This window comes from Lethenteron reissneri, chromosome 24 (genome assembly GCF_015708825.2).
Source record: "Lethenteron reissneri isolate LAM-NWPU_2019-01 chromosome 24, ASM1570882v1, whole genome shotgun sequence".
NCBI classification, from domain to species: Eukaryota; Metazoa; Chordata; class Hyperoartia; order Petromyzontiformes; family Petromyzontidae; genus Lethenteron; species Lethenteron reissneri.
In genome coordinates, this window is record NC_083802.1 from 20,293,049 (window position 1) to 20,311,167 (window position 18,119).

The 18,119-nt window shown below is 54.3% G+C and overlaps 1 protein-coding gene across 2 annotated transcripts; it reads left to right on the forward strand.

Annotated features, from left to right (window-relative positions):
* The first annotated feature begins 1,798 nt into the window (after nt 1-1,798).
* LOC133346791 (secretory carrier-associated membrane protein 1-like) lies at nt 1,799-16,230 on the forward strand. 2 transcript variants are annotated; one of them, XM_061558669.1, is made up of 10 exons: nt 1,799-1,874; nt 3,403-3,664; nt 5,261-5,347; nt 9,259-9,381; nt 10,711-10,819; nt 11,164-11,292; nt 12,089-12,248; nt 14,206-14,307; nt 14,827-14,944; nt 15,608-16,230. In XM_061558669.1, the coding sequence occupies exons 1-10, from the start codon at nt 1,810-1,812 to the stop codon at nt 15,743-15,745; spliced, it is 1,293 nt and encodes a 430-aa protein (XP_061414653.1). In that variant the 5' UTR covers nt 1,799-1,809; the 3' UTR covers nt 15,746-16,230. The 2 variants fall into 2 exon arrangements, with proteins under 2 accessions (XP_061414653.1, XP_061414655.1); XM_061558671.1 differs by lacking the exon at nt 12,089-12,248 and adding an exon at nt 12,756-12,915.
* The last annotated feature ends 1,889 nt before the right edge of the window (nt 16,231-18,119 follow it).

The window sequence follows — 18,119 nt, forward strand, 5'->3', positions numbered from 1 at the left end:
AGGCAGTGAGGGTGCTGAGGAGATGAGGGTTTGTTGAGGGGGTGATAAAGAGGTGACCGTGCCGAGTGGGTGAGTATGGTGAGTGTGGTGAGTGGGGGAGGGAATGAGGGTGGTGCGAGGGTTGGGGGTGGTGAGGGTATTGAGGGGGTAAGCGTGGTGAGAGGGTGATCATGACTCACTTGTCAATCAGAACGTATCAACACCATTGATCGCAACGCGTCCGTGTGTGTTGCGTTTCCCTAGTTCTCCATTATCTCTCCTTCCCTCTCCCCTATCTCCAGGCAGCCCCTGCTGGGGGATCCAATGCGCAAGTCAGCCTCGCTCTCCCTTTTCTCTCCAACACTCTACCCCCCTCTCTCGAACTCTCCCGTCTCATCCCTCCTTCTCCCGCACTCTCCATCCCCTCCTCCTACCCCCCCCCAGCCCTCCCCCTCCCTCCCTTCCCCCGGCCCCCGTGACCCCGGCCCTGACCACGGAACCGCACGGGGAAGTTTGACCCCGTGGGTGGGGGTGGGTGATGGGTGAGGAGAGGGGTGAGGGTCGGGGTTAGAGGGTGAGGGGAGGGACAGGGAGGGGCGAGGAGGGTAAGGAGACGGGTTGAGAGGGTGAGGGGAGGGGGGTGAGGAGAGAGGTGAGAGGGTGAGGGAGGGGTGAGGAGAGAGGAGGGAAGAGAGGGCGAGGGGAGGGGTGAGGGGGCGCCGTTGCCGTGCGCCGCCGCCGCGGTGATTAAAGAGCGGTGCGCAGAGTGGAGGCGCGCGGAGACGAGCACGAATACACACCCCTATAAAGACAAAGATCCCCCACTAGCCTTAACAGACTGTTGGGGCAAGAGCTGTTATCGAGAAACACATGAAGGCCGACACAGCACACGAGGGGCTGGGTGGTCAGCACCACGCCCGACCGCCGCTGTCTCTCTAGGGACGATGTTTACACAACGCACTGGGACTAATGTTAGGCGACGTAGAGGAGGCTCAGGACTGGTCCAGATAATCGTCATTGGTGTTGTCACTATCGTGAGCGGGAATCTAACTCGTAGCTCAGCACGCTAATCACTACACACCCCGTACACACACACACGTCTCTACACTCCATTCAAACACCAAACGCACACGTGCACATACACACATACACATATACACACACCGCCACGACTCACCTCCCACACACGCCCCTCCCATTACCACGAACACACCACCCACACGCGGCCCAGCCATCCGCGCCTCCCTTATCCGCAAGCTCTATCGAGGAATTGCGGGGGCTCAGAGGGGATACTTGGGGAACGATGGGGTGGGGGGCACAAGGGTCACGGGGAGGGGGGGGGGGCGATCACTCGGTGCAGAGGCATCCGCGGGGCTCGCGGGCCAGAGTCGCGGCGAGAAGCCGTTACCAGGGAAACGGAGCATCACTCGCAGGCGCGGTGCGGGTGGGTGGGTGGGGGGGGCTGTGTGGGTGGGTGGGGGGGGGCTGTGCGGGTGGGTGGGGGGGGCTGTTGTGGGTGGGGTGGCACGCGTGACACGTGAAACACGCGTGGGTCGCACGTGCCAGTGGTTCACACACTGCGCTTCGAACCTGGCCATCTGAGTTCGATTCCCGGCCACGACCAACATCATTGGCGAGTAATATCCCCGAACCAGCAATGGCCTCCCCTAGGTTCGCCTTAGCCTTAAATGAGTACCTAGTGCGGTGCGTGAACATCAGCTCTGGGGAGACAAAGGCGACGACTGGGCGAGGTTCTAACCACGCCACCACCTCGTGCGCCGTGTCGGCCTTCACAGGTGCTGCTCGCTACCAGGCATGACTCGCTCCGGCATGCTGTGTGCGTGGGTTTCCTCTGGGAACTTTGAGAAGACTGCACTGGAACTACTCAACAAGACGTGAGAAACGTTTACAAGCACGCCCCTCTCGACAAAGGGTCTTGAGACTTACTGAGATTTTTCCTGGAAAAATTAAGGATTGTGATGATATCCATTGGTAGGAGAGGAAGGACAGGGCGGAGGAAGAGAGAGGGCAGAGAGGGAGGGAGGAGAGGGGCAGGGGGTCGTGGTCCCGCGCCGTCGCGGCTCTCTGCCGCCCCCTGGCGCCCGCGACCCCCGCGCCTCGGCTCACTCGCCCGCCCCCTTGATGGCTCCTTGCGCCCCCGAGGTGCCTCTAAGAGTACATTGTCTATACCCTGCGTCCCCTATATCCCATAGACCCCTCTCTCGCTGTGCATCAACGCCTCGTTTTATCTCCCTGTGTTGGAGTGTTTGCTATTCAGTGGCCTGAAATAAAATGTTTCGCTCCGGATGATCGCTGCAAAGTATGATATATGTTTTGATTTAGTGTGCTGATCTTAAAGGTGCATTGAAAAATGTTGATACTCCGACTGATGCTCCTGCTGCTGTGGAGTGACTCATGCAGCCAGCTATGGCTGCAGGGTTTGGTGGTACATGTTGTTTAAGTCGTTTATTGTGAAAATTTGGTCACAGTTCCTATGATCACTGTTACATTGCTTATGGCTTTATTTTGGTGATTTTCGAAAACTTTTTTGGTTTAGCCATGTTTGTTTGTTGTAGTACGAAGTTAGACTGATGGCCTTAATCTAAGTTGTCTTGTGGTTGTTGTTTGACTTGCATCCCACTGGGATGTTTGCACACAGTGTGGGTGTACGGTGTTTTTTCTGCAATATTTTGCTGTCTTTTCTTGGATTTGCTGTTTGCACTTAGTCACATAGTCACTTTAAGACGTTTTCTTGTTCATGTTTTTGTTCTTTGTTTGTTGCGGTTGCACCCGATTCAAGAGCCGATTGGCTCACAGGGCTATGCCTAATACATGAACTTGAACTTGAGTCTCCGTTTCTCTTTCTGTCTCGATGTTGCCCCCTCGTGTCGTGTCCTGGGGTTGCATCTGTTTACTGAAAATTACCCTCACGCGATGGTCACGGAGGGTAATTAATGTGGCCATTAAATTCGCCCCGGAATGCGGCCCGATCGCATCAGATCCTCAAAGCTAAGCAGGCGTTCAGCCTGGATAGTACTTGTGATCGGCTTTCCACTCTGCACTGTCGAGAAATGCAATGTGGCACTGTACTTCCCTGCCACGTCGATACACCCCGCCTGAAGCAAACCCGCGCCGAGGCGGCGTGGTGAAGTATGGCCAGGTGACGCGCACTCAGCCCAAAGCCGGAATCAGCCCATCATCGTCGCCATCTCTTTCTGGTCGATAAAAGCCCTTCCACCGTTTATCAATCGTGGCTGTGTCGAGTGGAGTTTACACCACTGTCTCGTGGTGAGGAGGGGGAGCGAGGATCTCTAATTGTTGTTGGGGCGATGCGGCTACCGGTCAAAGCTTTGCTAAGCCAATTGAGTTACCGGTGCTCGCGTTGCTAGGGCCACGATGTTGTTGTCGTTGACGCGTTGCTAGGGAGATGGCGCCGACCGACGGCACGCGGGCAGGGTCCAGGTGGGTGCAGGTGAGCAGGTGGGGGCCAGGGGCGGGGCCAGGGGCGGGGCCACGCCCCGTGGTCACGTGGTCCAGCACCCCCACCCCCCACCCGCCATTTCGGACCCCCCGGGGCCGCTCCTCGCTCCGTCTCCCCGCTCCGTCTCCCCGCGACAGCTGCTCCGCCATGGCGCACATCGACGAGAACCCCTTCGCGGACCCCGTTCTCAACCACCCCTTCCAGGTACGGGATACCCCCTATGGTCGCGCGGGTTCTTGAGACCGCGTCGCGCTGGGGAATCGTTCTCGCCCGGTTGCGCTGCGGGGAACAGCGCCTTCCGGGCGGCAGCCGAGGCAGGCTGAGGGTGGGTGCGGGTCTCGAGGCCGCGGGCGGAATGCGGAACTGTGGAGCGAGGGCTGCGACTGAAGGAACCTCGGGCAGGGGACCCGGGCGAGGGGATCTGTGGGCCCCAGGCAAGGAGGTCCGGGCTTGGCAGTGGGCTGGAGGCTTTGGGAGAGAGAGGCCTGGGCCTGGAAGAGGGGGGCAGTGAGTGAGTGAGTGTGACGGGGTGGTGTGTTTACAGAGTGGGGTGTCTGACAGGGCGCTTCCGTGAGACGGGGGGGGGGGGGATGAATGTCGCCAGTGGGGAGACAAACACGGCCGGGGCGGCACATGGCACAGCAGCCCTCGTGTTCCGTTCGTCCGTAATAATTGCTCAGCATTTTGCCAAACGATATTTGTAGGATTGGTCGTGAGTGATAAGGTGGCGTGTGTGTGTTTGGGTGAGATAAGGTGGCGTGTGTGTGTTGTGTGATGGTGTGGTTTAGGGTAAGGTATGCGAAAAGTCGTAGTGTGACGGGGGAGGGTGTGCAATAAGATGGCATTATGTGTGGAAGATGCTTTAGTGGGTGTGTGTGTAGGGGTGTTTCAGCGACTGGTGACGTGGAGCTCTGAGGGATGGGTGTGCTATGGGTGTGCTATGCGCCTGTTGTGTATAATAGGGGATCGTCAACAGCACTCGTTTGACAACTCGAGCTTAAATGGGGAACTTGCTCTTTTGTGTGCAACATTATGTCGTGGCGAGGCCTGTGTGGGATGTGTGCGAGCCTCCCCTAAGTTGACTCATCCTCACGTGAATCCTCGGCAGGGTGTGCAACATCGCCACTGGGGAGACAGAGCCACCCCCCCCCCCCCCCCAGGTGCAGCAGGCCACCCGCCCTCCCTCGTGTGCCGTGCCGGCCCTCATGGGGGCTCGCTACCAGCACTTGCCCCAATTGTCAGTTAAGGCTATACGGGGGCTCTTTGTATTTGTGTGTTGGCGTGTTGTGTTTGTGTCACGTTTGTCCATGTCTGTGGGTGTGTTTGGGAAAGTGTGCGTAAGTATGTTACTGATTTTTTTGCGTATTGGTGAATGTTTGTGTAATTGTAAAAGTGTTTATTATGTGTGGGCGTGGTATTGTTTTTGTTGCAGCGAGGGCATGGGTGAGTCACTCTGTTTTGGGGACACGGGTTAGAGTGTCGGAGTGCGTCTTAGTTTTTCTTCTTGAGTGTGCCGACGTTTTTAGTGTGTAAGTGTGTTTGTGTGTTGGTTATATTTGAGTTTAACACTGTCTGTGTCAATGTAAGTTGGTGTGTCTGGGCATGTTTCCATGAGTATGTTAGTGCTTATGTGTTTTGAGTGCACTGCCTTTCATGGCTTGCTAGGCAGATGGAATGTTTTTGTCCATGCGTGTCAGGGTGTCTTACGTGTATGTTAATGTGTTATTGAGTGTGTTAGTGTGTCCGTGTGTATGGGCGTGTGAGTGCTGGAGGATGCTCAGCGATGCGTCTCGTTGCTAGGACCCTGCTGTGACCCAGGTGACCGACTCCTCCAACCGAGGCCTCACAGAGTACAACCCCTTCGCCTCTGATGACTTCGGCCGACAGGTGAAACCCGCATCAGCTATCCCCGCTATCCCATCGGCTCGCGGTGACCCCAGTGGGACCCCCTCATCTAAACCATGGTGAGAGGGGGACTCCCAGTGAGACGAGGCCCTTGAGACAACAACGGGGAATGCCCCTGGATCTGCCACAGTGCCGGTAACCCTGGGCAACCTCCCGTCTCTGGCTACCGTGCCCAGAAACAAGTCCCGAGTGTAACCGGGAGTGCGGGTAACCGAGGTAACCTGGTGTCCTGCCCTGGCAATTGCAGTGATTTGCCGTGGCGATGGCTTTTGATGGAAATTGTAGGGCAATGTGGCCCATCGTTGGTGAGGGTCATGATGATGAGAGTAGTGGTGATAGTGTGGATGATAGACAGGGTTATGGTGCAGGTGAGGGTAATGGTGAGAGTGGTGGTGATAGTGTGGATGATAGACAGGGTTATGGTGCAGGTGAAGGTAATGGTGAGAGTGGTGGTGATAGTGTGGATGGTAGACAGGGTTATGGTGCAGGTGAGGGTAATGGTGAGAGTGGTGGTGATAGTGTGGATGATAGACAGGGTTATGGTGCAGGTGAAGGTAATGGTGAGAGTGGTGGTGATAGTGTGGATGATAGACAGGGTTATGGTGCAGGTGAGGGTAATGGTGAGAGTGGTGGTGGTGATAGTGTGGATGATGGACAGGGTTATGGTGCAGCTGAGGGTAATGGTGAGAGTGGTGGTGATAGTGTGGATGATAGACAGGGTTATGGTGCAGGTGAGGGTAATGGTGAGAGTGGTGGTGGTGATAGTGTGGATGATGGACAGGGTTATGGTGCAGCTGAGGGTAATGGTGAGAGTGGTGGTGATAGTGTGGATGATAGACAAGGTTATGGTGCAGGTGAGGGTAATGGTGAGAGTGACGGTTTTGGCATAGCAGTGACCGTTTCTTTTCGGCTGCGATGGCCATGGATGAGGAGGCCACAGGACCCGGAGAAGCAGCTGAGCTGGGGTGGTGAATTTCCAGTGCAACACAATCCAAAACCACACGGTTCTCATCTTGTAGCTACACACGCACAGGCTCCATGAGCTTGAAAAACATTACTTTAAACTTCCAAAAGATGCCATCCCTTCAGTACCCAGGCCACTCTTGCAACTGAGATGCTCTTCCTGGTCCATTGGGTTATAAACTAGTTGAAATTTTTTAAGTTGAATTGATGTGAGGGTGACGTGTGATCTGTGGATTTCAACATCAATGCGTTGATGTCACTGAAGCTTGTGCTCTGCTTGTGCAATCAACCTCTCCTTTCAAGACTTTTTAAAACATCTTCAAACGAAGGTTTACAGCAGTGTCAGTGCAGCCTGGAGCGCACAGCCTAGGTGTGTAAATACCAAACATTTTTGGGTTCTGAGATTGAATCTTGGTCTTGCTCCTTTGCCCCTTGGCCCAGCATCAACAGCGGACGGTAGCTGTAAAGACTTACACAGCTGCTGCTCGGAAAAAAAATCTGCAGCCAATCCAAAATTTTGTTTGGGGGCCTTAGAGGCCCTCGTAGCAATGTGCACGGTAAAGGGCACGACATACCCATGCGTGTGGACAGGAAGGCGGAGCGAGAGAGATAGGAGTAGGGGTTGTGATTGGCTGACGAGTGACGTCCCGGCCCGCGTGACCCCACCGGCAGTGCTGTCACCTGTGAGGGGGGTGGTGTAATTGATGGGGGAGGGGAGGAGATGGGGCAGGGAGTGGCGAGTCACCGCTCGTGCCACGTGGCACCACTCCCCACCGCAACCACCTCCCGCTCACCTCGTTCTCCGCCCTGGATCCTCACCCCGTTCCCCCTCAGCACCACGGCACGACCCCTGTGCTTTCTGTGCCATTCATTTCCGTGTCTATCTCAGTCACAGTATAAATGTTTCTGTGAATGTCACGTGATCAGGCGAAGACTTGTCTAAGTTAAAACATAGGTGCTTAAGGAAGCTCGAAGTAGTTTGATCTAAATCTCGAATGCTGACGTCAAATTGAGCCATAGACAATCTTCAGCCACCATTGGAGGAGTTTTATTAATCAGAATTGTATCAATACATTGGCACTTGTAAATTATATATCTGTAAAAGTGACAATCTAGTTGGGTGGTGGAGGAGTAATGGGAAGGATTTTCCCATAAAGCTCCCACTACGCGGCCCAACCCAAAATATGGGTGCAAAACATATGTCCCTTCGGAGCCCTCGCAGCAAGCAGTGCACCACCTCGCACTTGCCAATCCAACCGATGGTAGTAGTGGTTAAGCGGCGTGCTGCCGATCTCCAAACCCATTTTATTGCTTACCGATTTCCAAAGCAAAACTTGTCAGTATATTTTTACTTTATTAAATGAGAGCAGCAACATTTGCCTAAAAAAATCGGTATGTAGTTTAAAGGTGGGATTACAACCCGGCAAGGCACTGCTTTGTATATCAGAGAGGCTAGCGAATGTTTTTTATTTATTCGGTGAGGTAGGACATCTCGTTGTGTAAGGGTGTCCAAGGTGTCGATTGTCACGTACAAAGCAAACGCGTGATGGCGTGATGACGACGCGTGTGTTAAACCTATAACTTACGCCCTGTGCATTTACACAATGGGTAAACTATGCCACGTGGTGTGAGAGAACAGCATCAGCCCCAGAGAGCACTACAGAACTATTTTAGAAGTCTGCTCACTTGCCTCTCATCCACACGGATAAAGCTACCAAATAAATTGTTGGACAACACGCATCCTTAACAAAACTGTTCGTTCGCAAAACAAAAAATCTAAAGTATTATTTTACACATCCCATCAGCCACATTGCGATCGGGGAGTTCATAATTTCAGCAGCATCGGTGTAACGCAGGTAAACTCAGGTGATGCTGCATCTGCCAAAGCTGCAGTATCGTCTGCATATTTACGTTGTTACTATATTCTCCATAATGACGCTTCACGATTGTCATCTTCTGATGAAGCTGCTCTGCTGTTTTCCAATCCAGCCAGGCCCGGTCTTGCATGGGATGCGGCCCCCTTACCTGTCCGGGGGGAACACACGTCGCCCCCCTCCCCCCCCCCCCCCCCCCACTTTGTCCCGAGTAGCCCACGTCTCATTGCTCCACATGCACATACGGGAAACCAGACACCGCGGTGTTAGCCGGCGCCAGGCAGAACAACAAAACTCCTTCACTCACAGCGCGTGGACACCATTACGGGAGAAACGGACACACGCAAGTGGGGATGGATTCCGTGATGAAAGCCGAGCTCATGAGGGGTGCCTACCTCGAGCTCATCCCTCCATCCTCGGGGGTCCCGGCCCCCTCACCCGCTCTCCCCGTGAGCTGAGTGGCGTTACTCATACTATCACGGTCCAGTGCTGTCATGGTACCGACTGATAAAAGCACTTTTTTCCCCGAGGGGCAAAGGCTGAAGGTGATGTTGGAGCGGTGATTCATCGCACACCGGCCGGCATGTGCAACTGTGGTGACACCACAGCTTACACAGCCGTGTGTATTTGTGAAGGTGGTGTGTGTTAAGTGTGCCTGCTGTGTGGTTTGTGTAACACCTGTGTGGTACGTGTATTGGGTGCAGCTGTATTCTGAGTGTGTGCAGTGTGGATTTATTACTCTGAGACGAACATCTCTTTTGCAACAATGGGTTTGCAGGTGCCTTCAAATACAGTTCGTCTGCGTGTGTGGATGTGTTCTTGTGCGCATATCCGTGTTGCTATGTGTTCACATACAGTACCGTATACCCGTTTGTGCGTGTGCGCGCATGGCTGTGTATGCGTGCCCGCGTGTACCAATGTGCGCCCACGTGAGTCTGCGTGTTGGCATGTGTCCGGTTGTGTGTCTATGTCCGTCAGCTTGTGCATGGGTCTGCATGTCCACGTGCATCTACGTGTGTGTATGTAAAGCGTCCCTGTGTGTGTGTGTGTGTGCAGATCAACTCCACGGTGCCCGTGGGACCAGCAGGAGCCCCTCCACTGGCATCGCAAACCCAGCCGGCCGTGATGCAGCCCACCGAGGAGCCCCCCACCTTCCCAGCGCAGTTGCCCTCCCAACAGGTGCCCTCCTCCACCCTCGACACATCGCACAGGGAACCTCCTCCCATAGCCCCTCCCATCCACCGTCCTGTCTCATTCCGAGAACGCGTCCCACCGGCCTGGCAGGTTTGCGCCGCCGGCGCCGCAGCCGGTTTTGTTGGCAAAGCAAACGGGCAGAGTCGACGTGAGGACGCAAGTGCCTTCGTGTGTGCGTGCGCGCCGTGGTGGTATGACGTGTGCGTGCATCGTAGCCAGAGGGCGAGGTGAGGCGCCCTTGAGGAGGGAGGGGCTTGGAGCAGTCATAAACACTGGACAGGACTGGGGCGGTGGGGGGCACCTAGCACAGCAACAGGACAAGACAGCACTGCACTGTCAGCACAGCAGCAGGACGGAAAATCACATCGTCGGTACATTTCGTATTCGCGCCATTGTTAAAGCGCAACGCTATTAAGAGAGAATGCAGACACAGGTTGCAGTGAGTTTCCAGTAGAGGGCGGTGGTGGCTCTGTGCTTCCAGTTGAGTTTACTGCACAGAACACAACTGATTGCAGTATCCCCTGCGCATTGGTCAGCATTAAGTTGCGACAATGCTGTGCTAAAACTGTGCCTGGAATCTTGTTTCCCTGCTGCATGATGCCATAGTACAGGGAGGTGCTGAACCCTGCTGTAGCATGGTAAGCGTGCGTGGGCTGCAGGGGCCTTAACGGGGGGGAGGGTTCGTTTTGCTGCTCAGGGAACTACCATGACCAGTGTGATGATCACATGACCACGGGCAGCCAGAACGTCTGACTGCCCCCTGCTGCAAAGGAAACCTCGATTCCTGGACACAGATCTGGGCCCAAGACAGCAGCATGCAACAAATTCAGAGTGGCAGCGCAATGGTGACACTTGTGCCTCGAGGCAAGAAGTTGCTGAGTCCGATGCCTAACTTGGGCGCCATTTTGTGGGCAGTTTGTGTTCTCTCCCCCAGTTCTGCATGGGCTTTCTTTGGGATCTCCCGCTTCCTCCCAAAGCTAACATGAAATACAATGTAACTGGTATTGGCCAAACATCCGAAAGCTGAAAATGTTACCTTACAAATGACTGAACTGGGATTACACACATCAGCATCACTCCCCCCTGTGAAAACCCATCAGGAACCTCGTGAAAAGATGCTTGAGACTCGGCGAGGCTTTTCTGGGTACACAAGTGTAGTAGTAGTAATAATAATACTGTAGCGTGCATGGGGGAAACACACATCCAGATGCAGGTTTCAGGCCAGTGTTGAGACGTCACGGTAGCGGCGTGCGATGGCGGTGCGTGGCGGTGGTGCCGAGTGCCCCCGTGTCTCCGTCTCGCTCATGCGTACAGATGGGCAGTGCCATCACCGCCGATCTGAAGCGCCAGCAGGAGGAGCTAGAGCGGAAGGCGGCCGAGCTGGACCGGCGCGAGCACGAGATGCAGGGGCACAACTACAATGGTGACGTGACACAAGCTCGCGCAACATGTGCACACGACACACCCGCACGTACACGTTCATGCTGAGGAGATGGTGGCACTCTAGTACTCGTCGTCCTGAAGCAATTTGGAATCGGAGCAAACACAATCACCTCGTTGCAAAAGAAATTCAACAGAGTGCACAGACATTATCAGTCTTTATTCAAATAAAATTTCCAGTAACGAAGGTTTGAGGATACATACACGATGCGCACGTGTGCATGACACGCACGTACACACACGCTTGCACTCGCTCATGGGCACTGTGCACGTGACCGTGATTACATTCGTGTGTGTGCGTGCGCTTTCATTCGTGTTTGTGAACAGCACGCAAGAACAACTGGCCACCCCTGCCAGCCAAGTGCCCCGTGGGGCCCTGCTTCTACCAGGACTTTGCAATAGACATTCCTCTCGACTTCCAGCGCACGGTGCGCATCCTCTACTACATGTGGATGTGTGAGTGGCACATGCACCGCCCGCTCATCCAGCCAGCGTCCACCTAGCTGAGCAACACGCCCACTGTTGGCCACCTGCTCGTGCGACGAAGTCTTGATTCAGCTCTTTATGAATATCAGCATTAGAACATCCCACCTCCTAACTTCTGCCAGAAACACCATCCTCTACCTCATACATTCTGCCTCACCCGCTCTCCCTCACCCACCGTCTCTCCGTCTCCTCCTTCCACTGTATCTCTTCCAATCCCTCTCCTTCTTACCCCGAGTCCCTTTAGTGTGTGTGTATCACCGTGCCCCTCCCCTTAACGGCACGCGGTTGGGGGCGCCGTGCCCTCCACTGTGACCCCCTCCCCGATGGTGGTGTTGGAGACAATTGTGACGTTCAAGTGCCTGTTGTTGTGTCCGTGAGATAACGGGATTGAGAGCCACTGCAGGGTGCATCGTGGGGGTCGCTGCTGACCGTGTTGCTGTAGTGATGGGAGAGGTTTTGTTACCATGGCGTCTGACTGTGCCATACTGAGTGAGGGGTGGTTACTGTGGAGAATGCCAATGTTATTTTGGTGAGCAAAAGTGGTGAGATGCTTTCATTAGTGGGTGACAGCGGTGTTTAGGTGGCGAGAAATAACAGTGATGGAGTTGCTATGGTGAGTGGTGGCATTTGCCGTTGTGTGTGATGGTTGTTGTTGCCATGGAGATCTACTGCGTTAAACTCAAATTTGGGCAGTTATGGTTGCCATGGAGAATGATGCTGTCAATGTCGTGGTGATGACGACGACGACGGTGTCCCTTCTCCCCAGTCCACTCCATCACGCTATTCCTCAATGTGCTCGGCTGCCTCGCCTGGTTCATTGTCGACGCCTCCAAGGGCGTGGACTTTGGACTGGCCATTGTGTGGTTCATCGTGTTCACGCCGTGCTCCTTTGTCTGCTGGTATAGGCCGGTCTACAAGGCGTGCAGGTACGTGTCTGGCTCGGTGCGGGGCTCCAGCGTGGCCACGGGGCCCCTTCGCCGCCCTGTTCTCCCTCGCTGGTGGCGGTCGCTTCTCCAATAATGCCACGGTGGCCCCCTGAGCCCAGCGACTCCTTCCGTGCTCTGCTGCTCGCCGAGGCATCCGCCGGCTCGGGCTGCGTTGTCGCCGTCTTTGTGCTGCGTTTTTCACTCTCCGTCTGTGTCTCTCCTCACCTGCCTCCTCCTCTCTCATCGCATCTCCCTTATTTCTGCATTCTCCTGTATTTCCACGCATGGTCTCCTCCTCTTCTTCCTCTTTTATATCCTCCATTACTCATCTTATGCTCTCCTCTCTTCTCCTCCTCTAGTTGCATCCCCCTGTCTCCCCTCCTTTTGTTTCTGCACCCTTCTTCTTCCCTTGTTACGGCCGTCTTCCTATCTCCCCCACCTTGCCCTTCCTTTCCTCCTCTTCCCTCCCTCCCCTGCCCCCTGATACCCTGCCCTCTCGGGCCGCAGTTCACGCAGTCACGCTGGTGCTGAACATGCTGGGCTACCTGGTGTACTTCTGCCTCAACCCGAACAAGGGAATCTCCTTTGGCATCTCCATCATGTGGATGATCCTCTTCATCCCCTGCTCCTTCACTTGTTGGTATCGACCCATTTACAAGGGCTTCAGGTAATGCCCGCCTCCCCCCACCCCCCCATACATCTCCTCCCACAGTCTCTCCCCCCCCCGGTCCCCTTGACCGCTCCCACGCGTCTTCTCTCGCTCCTCTTGGGTTGCATTTTGTTATCCTCCGTGGTTGATTCGGGAATTTGCATGCCTCATCTCAAATGCGCTCCCAGCTTCCACGCTCGCGGTGTCTGTGAAGATTGAGAGATTCCTCCGCTGAAAAATCGTGCCAAGGTTACGTGTAGGTTAACGGAGCCAACGAAAATGTCGAAATGAGACTGAATAAACGAGAAACAATACAAACTGGATGGTTAATAAACAAGACCGAAGAATAGATTATTGAGTTAAATCTCCACCCACAATCGTAACAATTTATTTTGCTCAGTCGGTGTTAGCCGATGAGGTCATGACAGGTTTATTTTTTCCTTCCTGTTGCTCTATGCCCCTGTGCCGTTCCCATTATGCTGTAATGTTCACTGCTGCTTCCTTTATTTAGGGCGATATTGGCACATAAAATAAAGATTGATTGATGGAGCCGCTCTTCAGTCGGAAGGTTGCGAGTTCAAATCCTGATTGGGAGGTTGACTCGGCTCATGAACCCTCTGGGGATTGTATAATTAGCACCACGAAGTGGAGAAGTCAACAGTGGTTGCCCACTGGATAGACTCGCCCGACCAAAGGAATGTGGAATTTTCACAACTGGCTCAGGGCTGTAAATAGGTGGTCAGCACCGCCTCAATGCTTATTTGAACAGGAAATGACTGGCTATGAATAGAATCACGCAGGGTTACTCGGTTATTTATTTGTGCGGCAGGGTAGCGGCATGGTGGTGTAACACAGTGCTGTAACACTTGCCCCTCGTAGCAAGAAGGGACTGTTTTCCGGCTCGGGGACATTTCTACACGGAGTTTGTACATTATCCACCTGGTCTGCATGGGTTTCCTCCGGTTTCTTCCCATAGCTAAAAAATAACATACAATGTAACTGGCATTAGCCAAACATTTACAATGCTTCAAATTACCCTGCAAATGATACATTTTGGATGAATTACACCGCAGCAATATCGCTCCCCACTGTGATCATTTAGCAGGACCCATCTGAACAAGGGGCTTGAGGCTTGGTTCCTCAGTAGAGTGTAAAAATAAAATAAACCGATGTGCATGTCTTGTACGCGGGGACATTACCGATGTGGGCGTGCCTCGTGTTAGCACTCGCGCTTGTCGTTCTCATTCTTGTGGTTCTATTGTTACTTATTTATTTTCCCCGTGCCCCCCTCCCCCCATGTCTCGGCAGGAGTGACAGCTCCTTCAACTTCTTCCTCTTCTTCTTCATATTCTTCGCTCAGTTCGTAGTGCACGTGCTGCAGGCTGTCGGCATCCCAGGCTGGGGAAACTGGTACACAACAACAACAGCCACCATTCGGTGGTGACGTCACCGCAGTGCTTGTGCCAGGATAGGTGCACTTTTAGGCCTTCAAGTGAAATGTGGAAGGCTCACCGCTGCTGGCAGAATGTATTGGAACAGACCTGGGTGTTATGGTTAGACTGACTGGGAGGCCTGCAGATGCATCATCTGTGCTCCCCACTGTGCCACCTCACTTGGTATTAGCAGCACGTCCACAAACTTGGCCATAGCTATCCCAGCCACCTAAGTAAAATTATTGTCTATGACTACATTATTGGCAAGGGGTAACTGATCCTATCATCGACCTTGCATAGGTAGACTCAGCCTTGATTGAGTACTTGGTACGGTGTGTGAGCATCAGCACTGGGGAGACAAAGGCAGCCAGGGATGGTGCTGGCCACCCACCCCCTCATGTGCTTTGCCGGCCTTCATAGATGCTACTCACAGCACTTGCCCCAAAAGTCTGTTTAGGCTACATGGGGGGTCTTTGTGTGTGCCTGTCTTCACCAGTGGATGGATCTCCACGATCGGAGCATTTTCATCGAACATCGCCGTGGGTGTCATACTCTCCATCATCGCCGTCATGTTCACCGCCTCGGCCGCCCTCTCCCTCATCATGCTGAAGAGGGTATGCACCATTCTGTACACACACACATGTATACACAAACACATTCCCATACACTCGTTCCCTTACATACACACAATCACGTGCATACAAAGGCATATACATTCACACACGCACACATCCAAATATATTCATACACATGCACACACTTAACACTCCTGCACCCACACCAGCACAAAATAAGACACGCACACGTGCCCACCCTGACCACACCCTGCACCACATGAGTATTGTGCACACACACGTAAGCACACGCACACCTTCACCCGCGTGTACTGCGAGCTGCCTCCAGTGACATTGCATGTGCGTGTGCCAACATGTGCATGTATCCGTGTGTGTCTTTGTGGGGAGTGGTGGTGTAGTGGTTAGTATGCTGTACTACGAATCTAATTACCCGAGTTCGATTCCCACTCATGGCCACCACCAACACCAGTGACAATTATCTGAACCGGTCCTGGGACTCCCCTAGGTCATCTCAACCTCAAAAAGAGTACCTGATATGGTGTGTAAACATGACCACTCGGGAACTGGCCACACTCCCTCCTCGTGCGCCGTACCGGCTTTGATAGGTGCTCGCTAATAGCACTTGCCCCAACAGTCTGTTTAGGCTATATGGGGATCATTGTTTTGTCTTTTTTTTGTCTTTTTTTGTCTGTGTGTGTGCAGGTGCACTCGATGTACCGACGTACAGGCGCCAGCTTTGAGAAGGCGCAGCAGGAGTTTGCACAGGGCGTGTTCACCAACCGCACGGTGCAGAACACGGCAGCCAATGCCGCTGCCGCCTCCCTGCGCGACCCCATGTGATCCTCTCGCCCCTTCGCTCTGCCCCCACACCTGGACCCCCCCTGCCCTCCACTCCCAACGACCCCGACTGCCCCTTCTGGCCCCTGCCGGAGGTCGTGGGGCAGCGGCTGCCGGCATGAAGCTGAGGAAGAGTGTGCGGCACCCCTCCTGGCACGCGGCGTGTTGTTACACTCGCTCGCGCACTCGCACACACCAATCACGCACATCATCTTGGAAACGCACACATGCACAAGCACACACCATCGCACACACAAGCACACACCAGCGAACACCATCGCACATACCATAGCACACACACAAGCACACACTATCGCACACACAAGCACACACCATCGCGCGCACACCATCACACACACAAGCACACCATCACACACACAAGCACACACCATCACACACACACAAGCACACACCATCGCACACACAAGCACACACCATCGTACACACAAGCACACACCATCGCACACCCAAGCACACACCATCACACATGCACAAGCACACCCAAGCACACACCATCACACATGCACAAGCACACACCATCGCACACACAAGCACACACTCGCGCACGTGAGCATACATCGCCCCTTGTTCACCATGCAGAAGCTGTGGATCGTGCGATGCCATCAGCACTGCCCTCTGTCTGCGGGGGTCGCATTTGATCGTGTCTGCCTTCGCTTTCTTATTTAACTTCCTCGCTGCTCTTTCGATGGACGCTGAGCCGCAACCACAGCACGGACGTTGCACCCCACGTCCCCTCTGCCCCCGCTGCCTCGGCCTGGGAACGACCCCGGCGGCTTTTGTGTTCCGTGGGGAATCTGGGGGTTGCCCAAACTCGGGGAATGCCACCCTTGTTGATACGTGCTGCAGACGACGGCCCCGCGATGTACACATGCGTGTGCGATCGGGATGACAGGATGGGGGGGGAGGTGGGCCCTGTGGAAACCACTGCGTATGCTGTCTCGTTTTTCCTGTTTGCCTTTTGTGTTGTCACCTTCTGTTCGGGGTCATTTCGCACCACCCTCCATCTCGAGCGCGGGAGGGCCCGTGACTCTGGTCAGGGTTCCCCGGGTCCTCCCCAGAAGCCCCCCCCCAGAGGGGAGACGCGTGCACTTTGACGTGATGTGTGTGTGTGTGATTGGGGTGGCGCGTTTGTCCCCGCCGCGTGCACTCTTCGTTGGTGGTGCGGGGAGCCGGCGGTGCCGTGAGTGTGTGCGGTGTCTCCCCGTGTGCGGTGGCGGTTACCAATAGGCCGCCCACCATGGTTGGACGCTGGTTGGTGTACAGTGTATCGGAATTCGAAGGGCTGGTGTAATGAAATTGTTCATGTAAAAAAAACATTAAAAGTTTATCATACGTTTTACACGCTGCTCGTGGCTGAGAGTGCAGAGGTGGAGTTGCGATTTACTCCTGCGAGATGTATGGGGGGGAGGGAGGGGTGAGATGGGAGGTGAGTGGAGGGTTGAAGGTGGGGAGGGGGTTTAATAATAATTTATAGAGCGCACATTTCACGACGCATTGTTCCAAACCCCAGATACGCAGAGCCAGAGCTCAAAGTACCTCCCTCGTACGCCAGCCTGAACGAGGGCGAGAGCCTTAAGCTGCTGCTTGAAGCTGGGTGATGCTGGGGCAGCTCCAGAGAAACGCCACTCAGGATAGCCCTGGTTCTGAGTACAATCAGCAGGTGCTATTCTCTGGCTCGCCAGGAGAAGGCAGTACAGCAAGTTGATAAAATTCGCCTGTTTCCATCTGTGCAGGAATAGTATTGCCCCTTGCATGCGTGGGTTTTCTCCGGTTGCTCTGGTTTCCTCAAATGCATAAACGTTCATACAGTGGCTGAACACATTTAACACAAACACCCAACGCAGGACCGACCTGTTAAACAGTCCCACGACTCGGTGTGGCTCTCATGGATAAACACGTTTAACATTTTAAATGAGGGCTGGTAGCAAAGCAATGGAAGCCACATGTCCGCAACAAATGCCCAGGGCAGCGTGAGACGGGGCGCTTTGAAGCCACTGTAGGCGAGCTGTGTTTCTGATTCAAGAGCCGAATGGCTCACAGGGCTCTACCAAATAAATGAAACTGAAATAAATAAATGAAAAAACTGATGCCACAGTAAGGATGGCGTTGTTAGTAATCAAGGCGACTCCGCTGCAAGCCAGAGTGTTTGCTGTGGTGTCGGCAACATTGGGCGGATGTGCCATCCGGCCCTGAGGTCGATCAGTAGTCCATGTCTCTCTGTGACGCGGCAAAGCCCCGTGGAGCGAGTTGACCACTTCGCCAGCTCGCTCGCTCGCCACGTGCGAGCGAGATCCGTGGTGCAGGACGGGCACCGTCCACCAGGCGGCGACACGTGCACAGAGGCCGCATCCCGGAA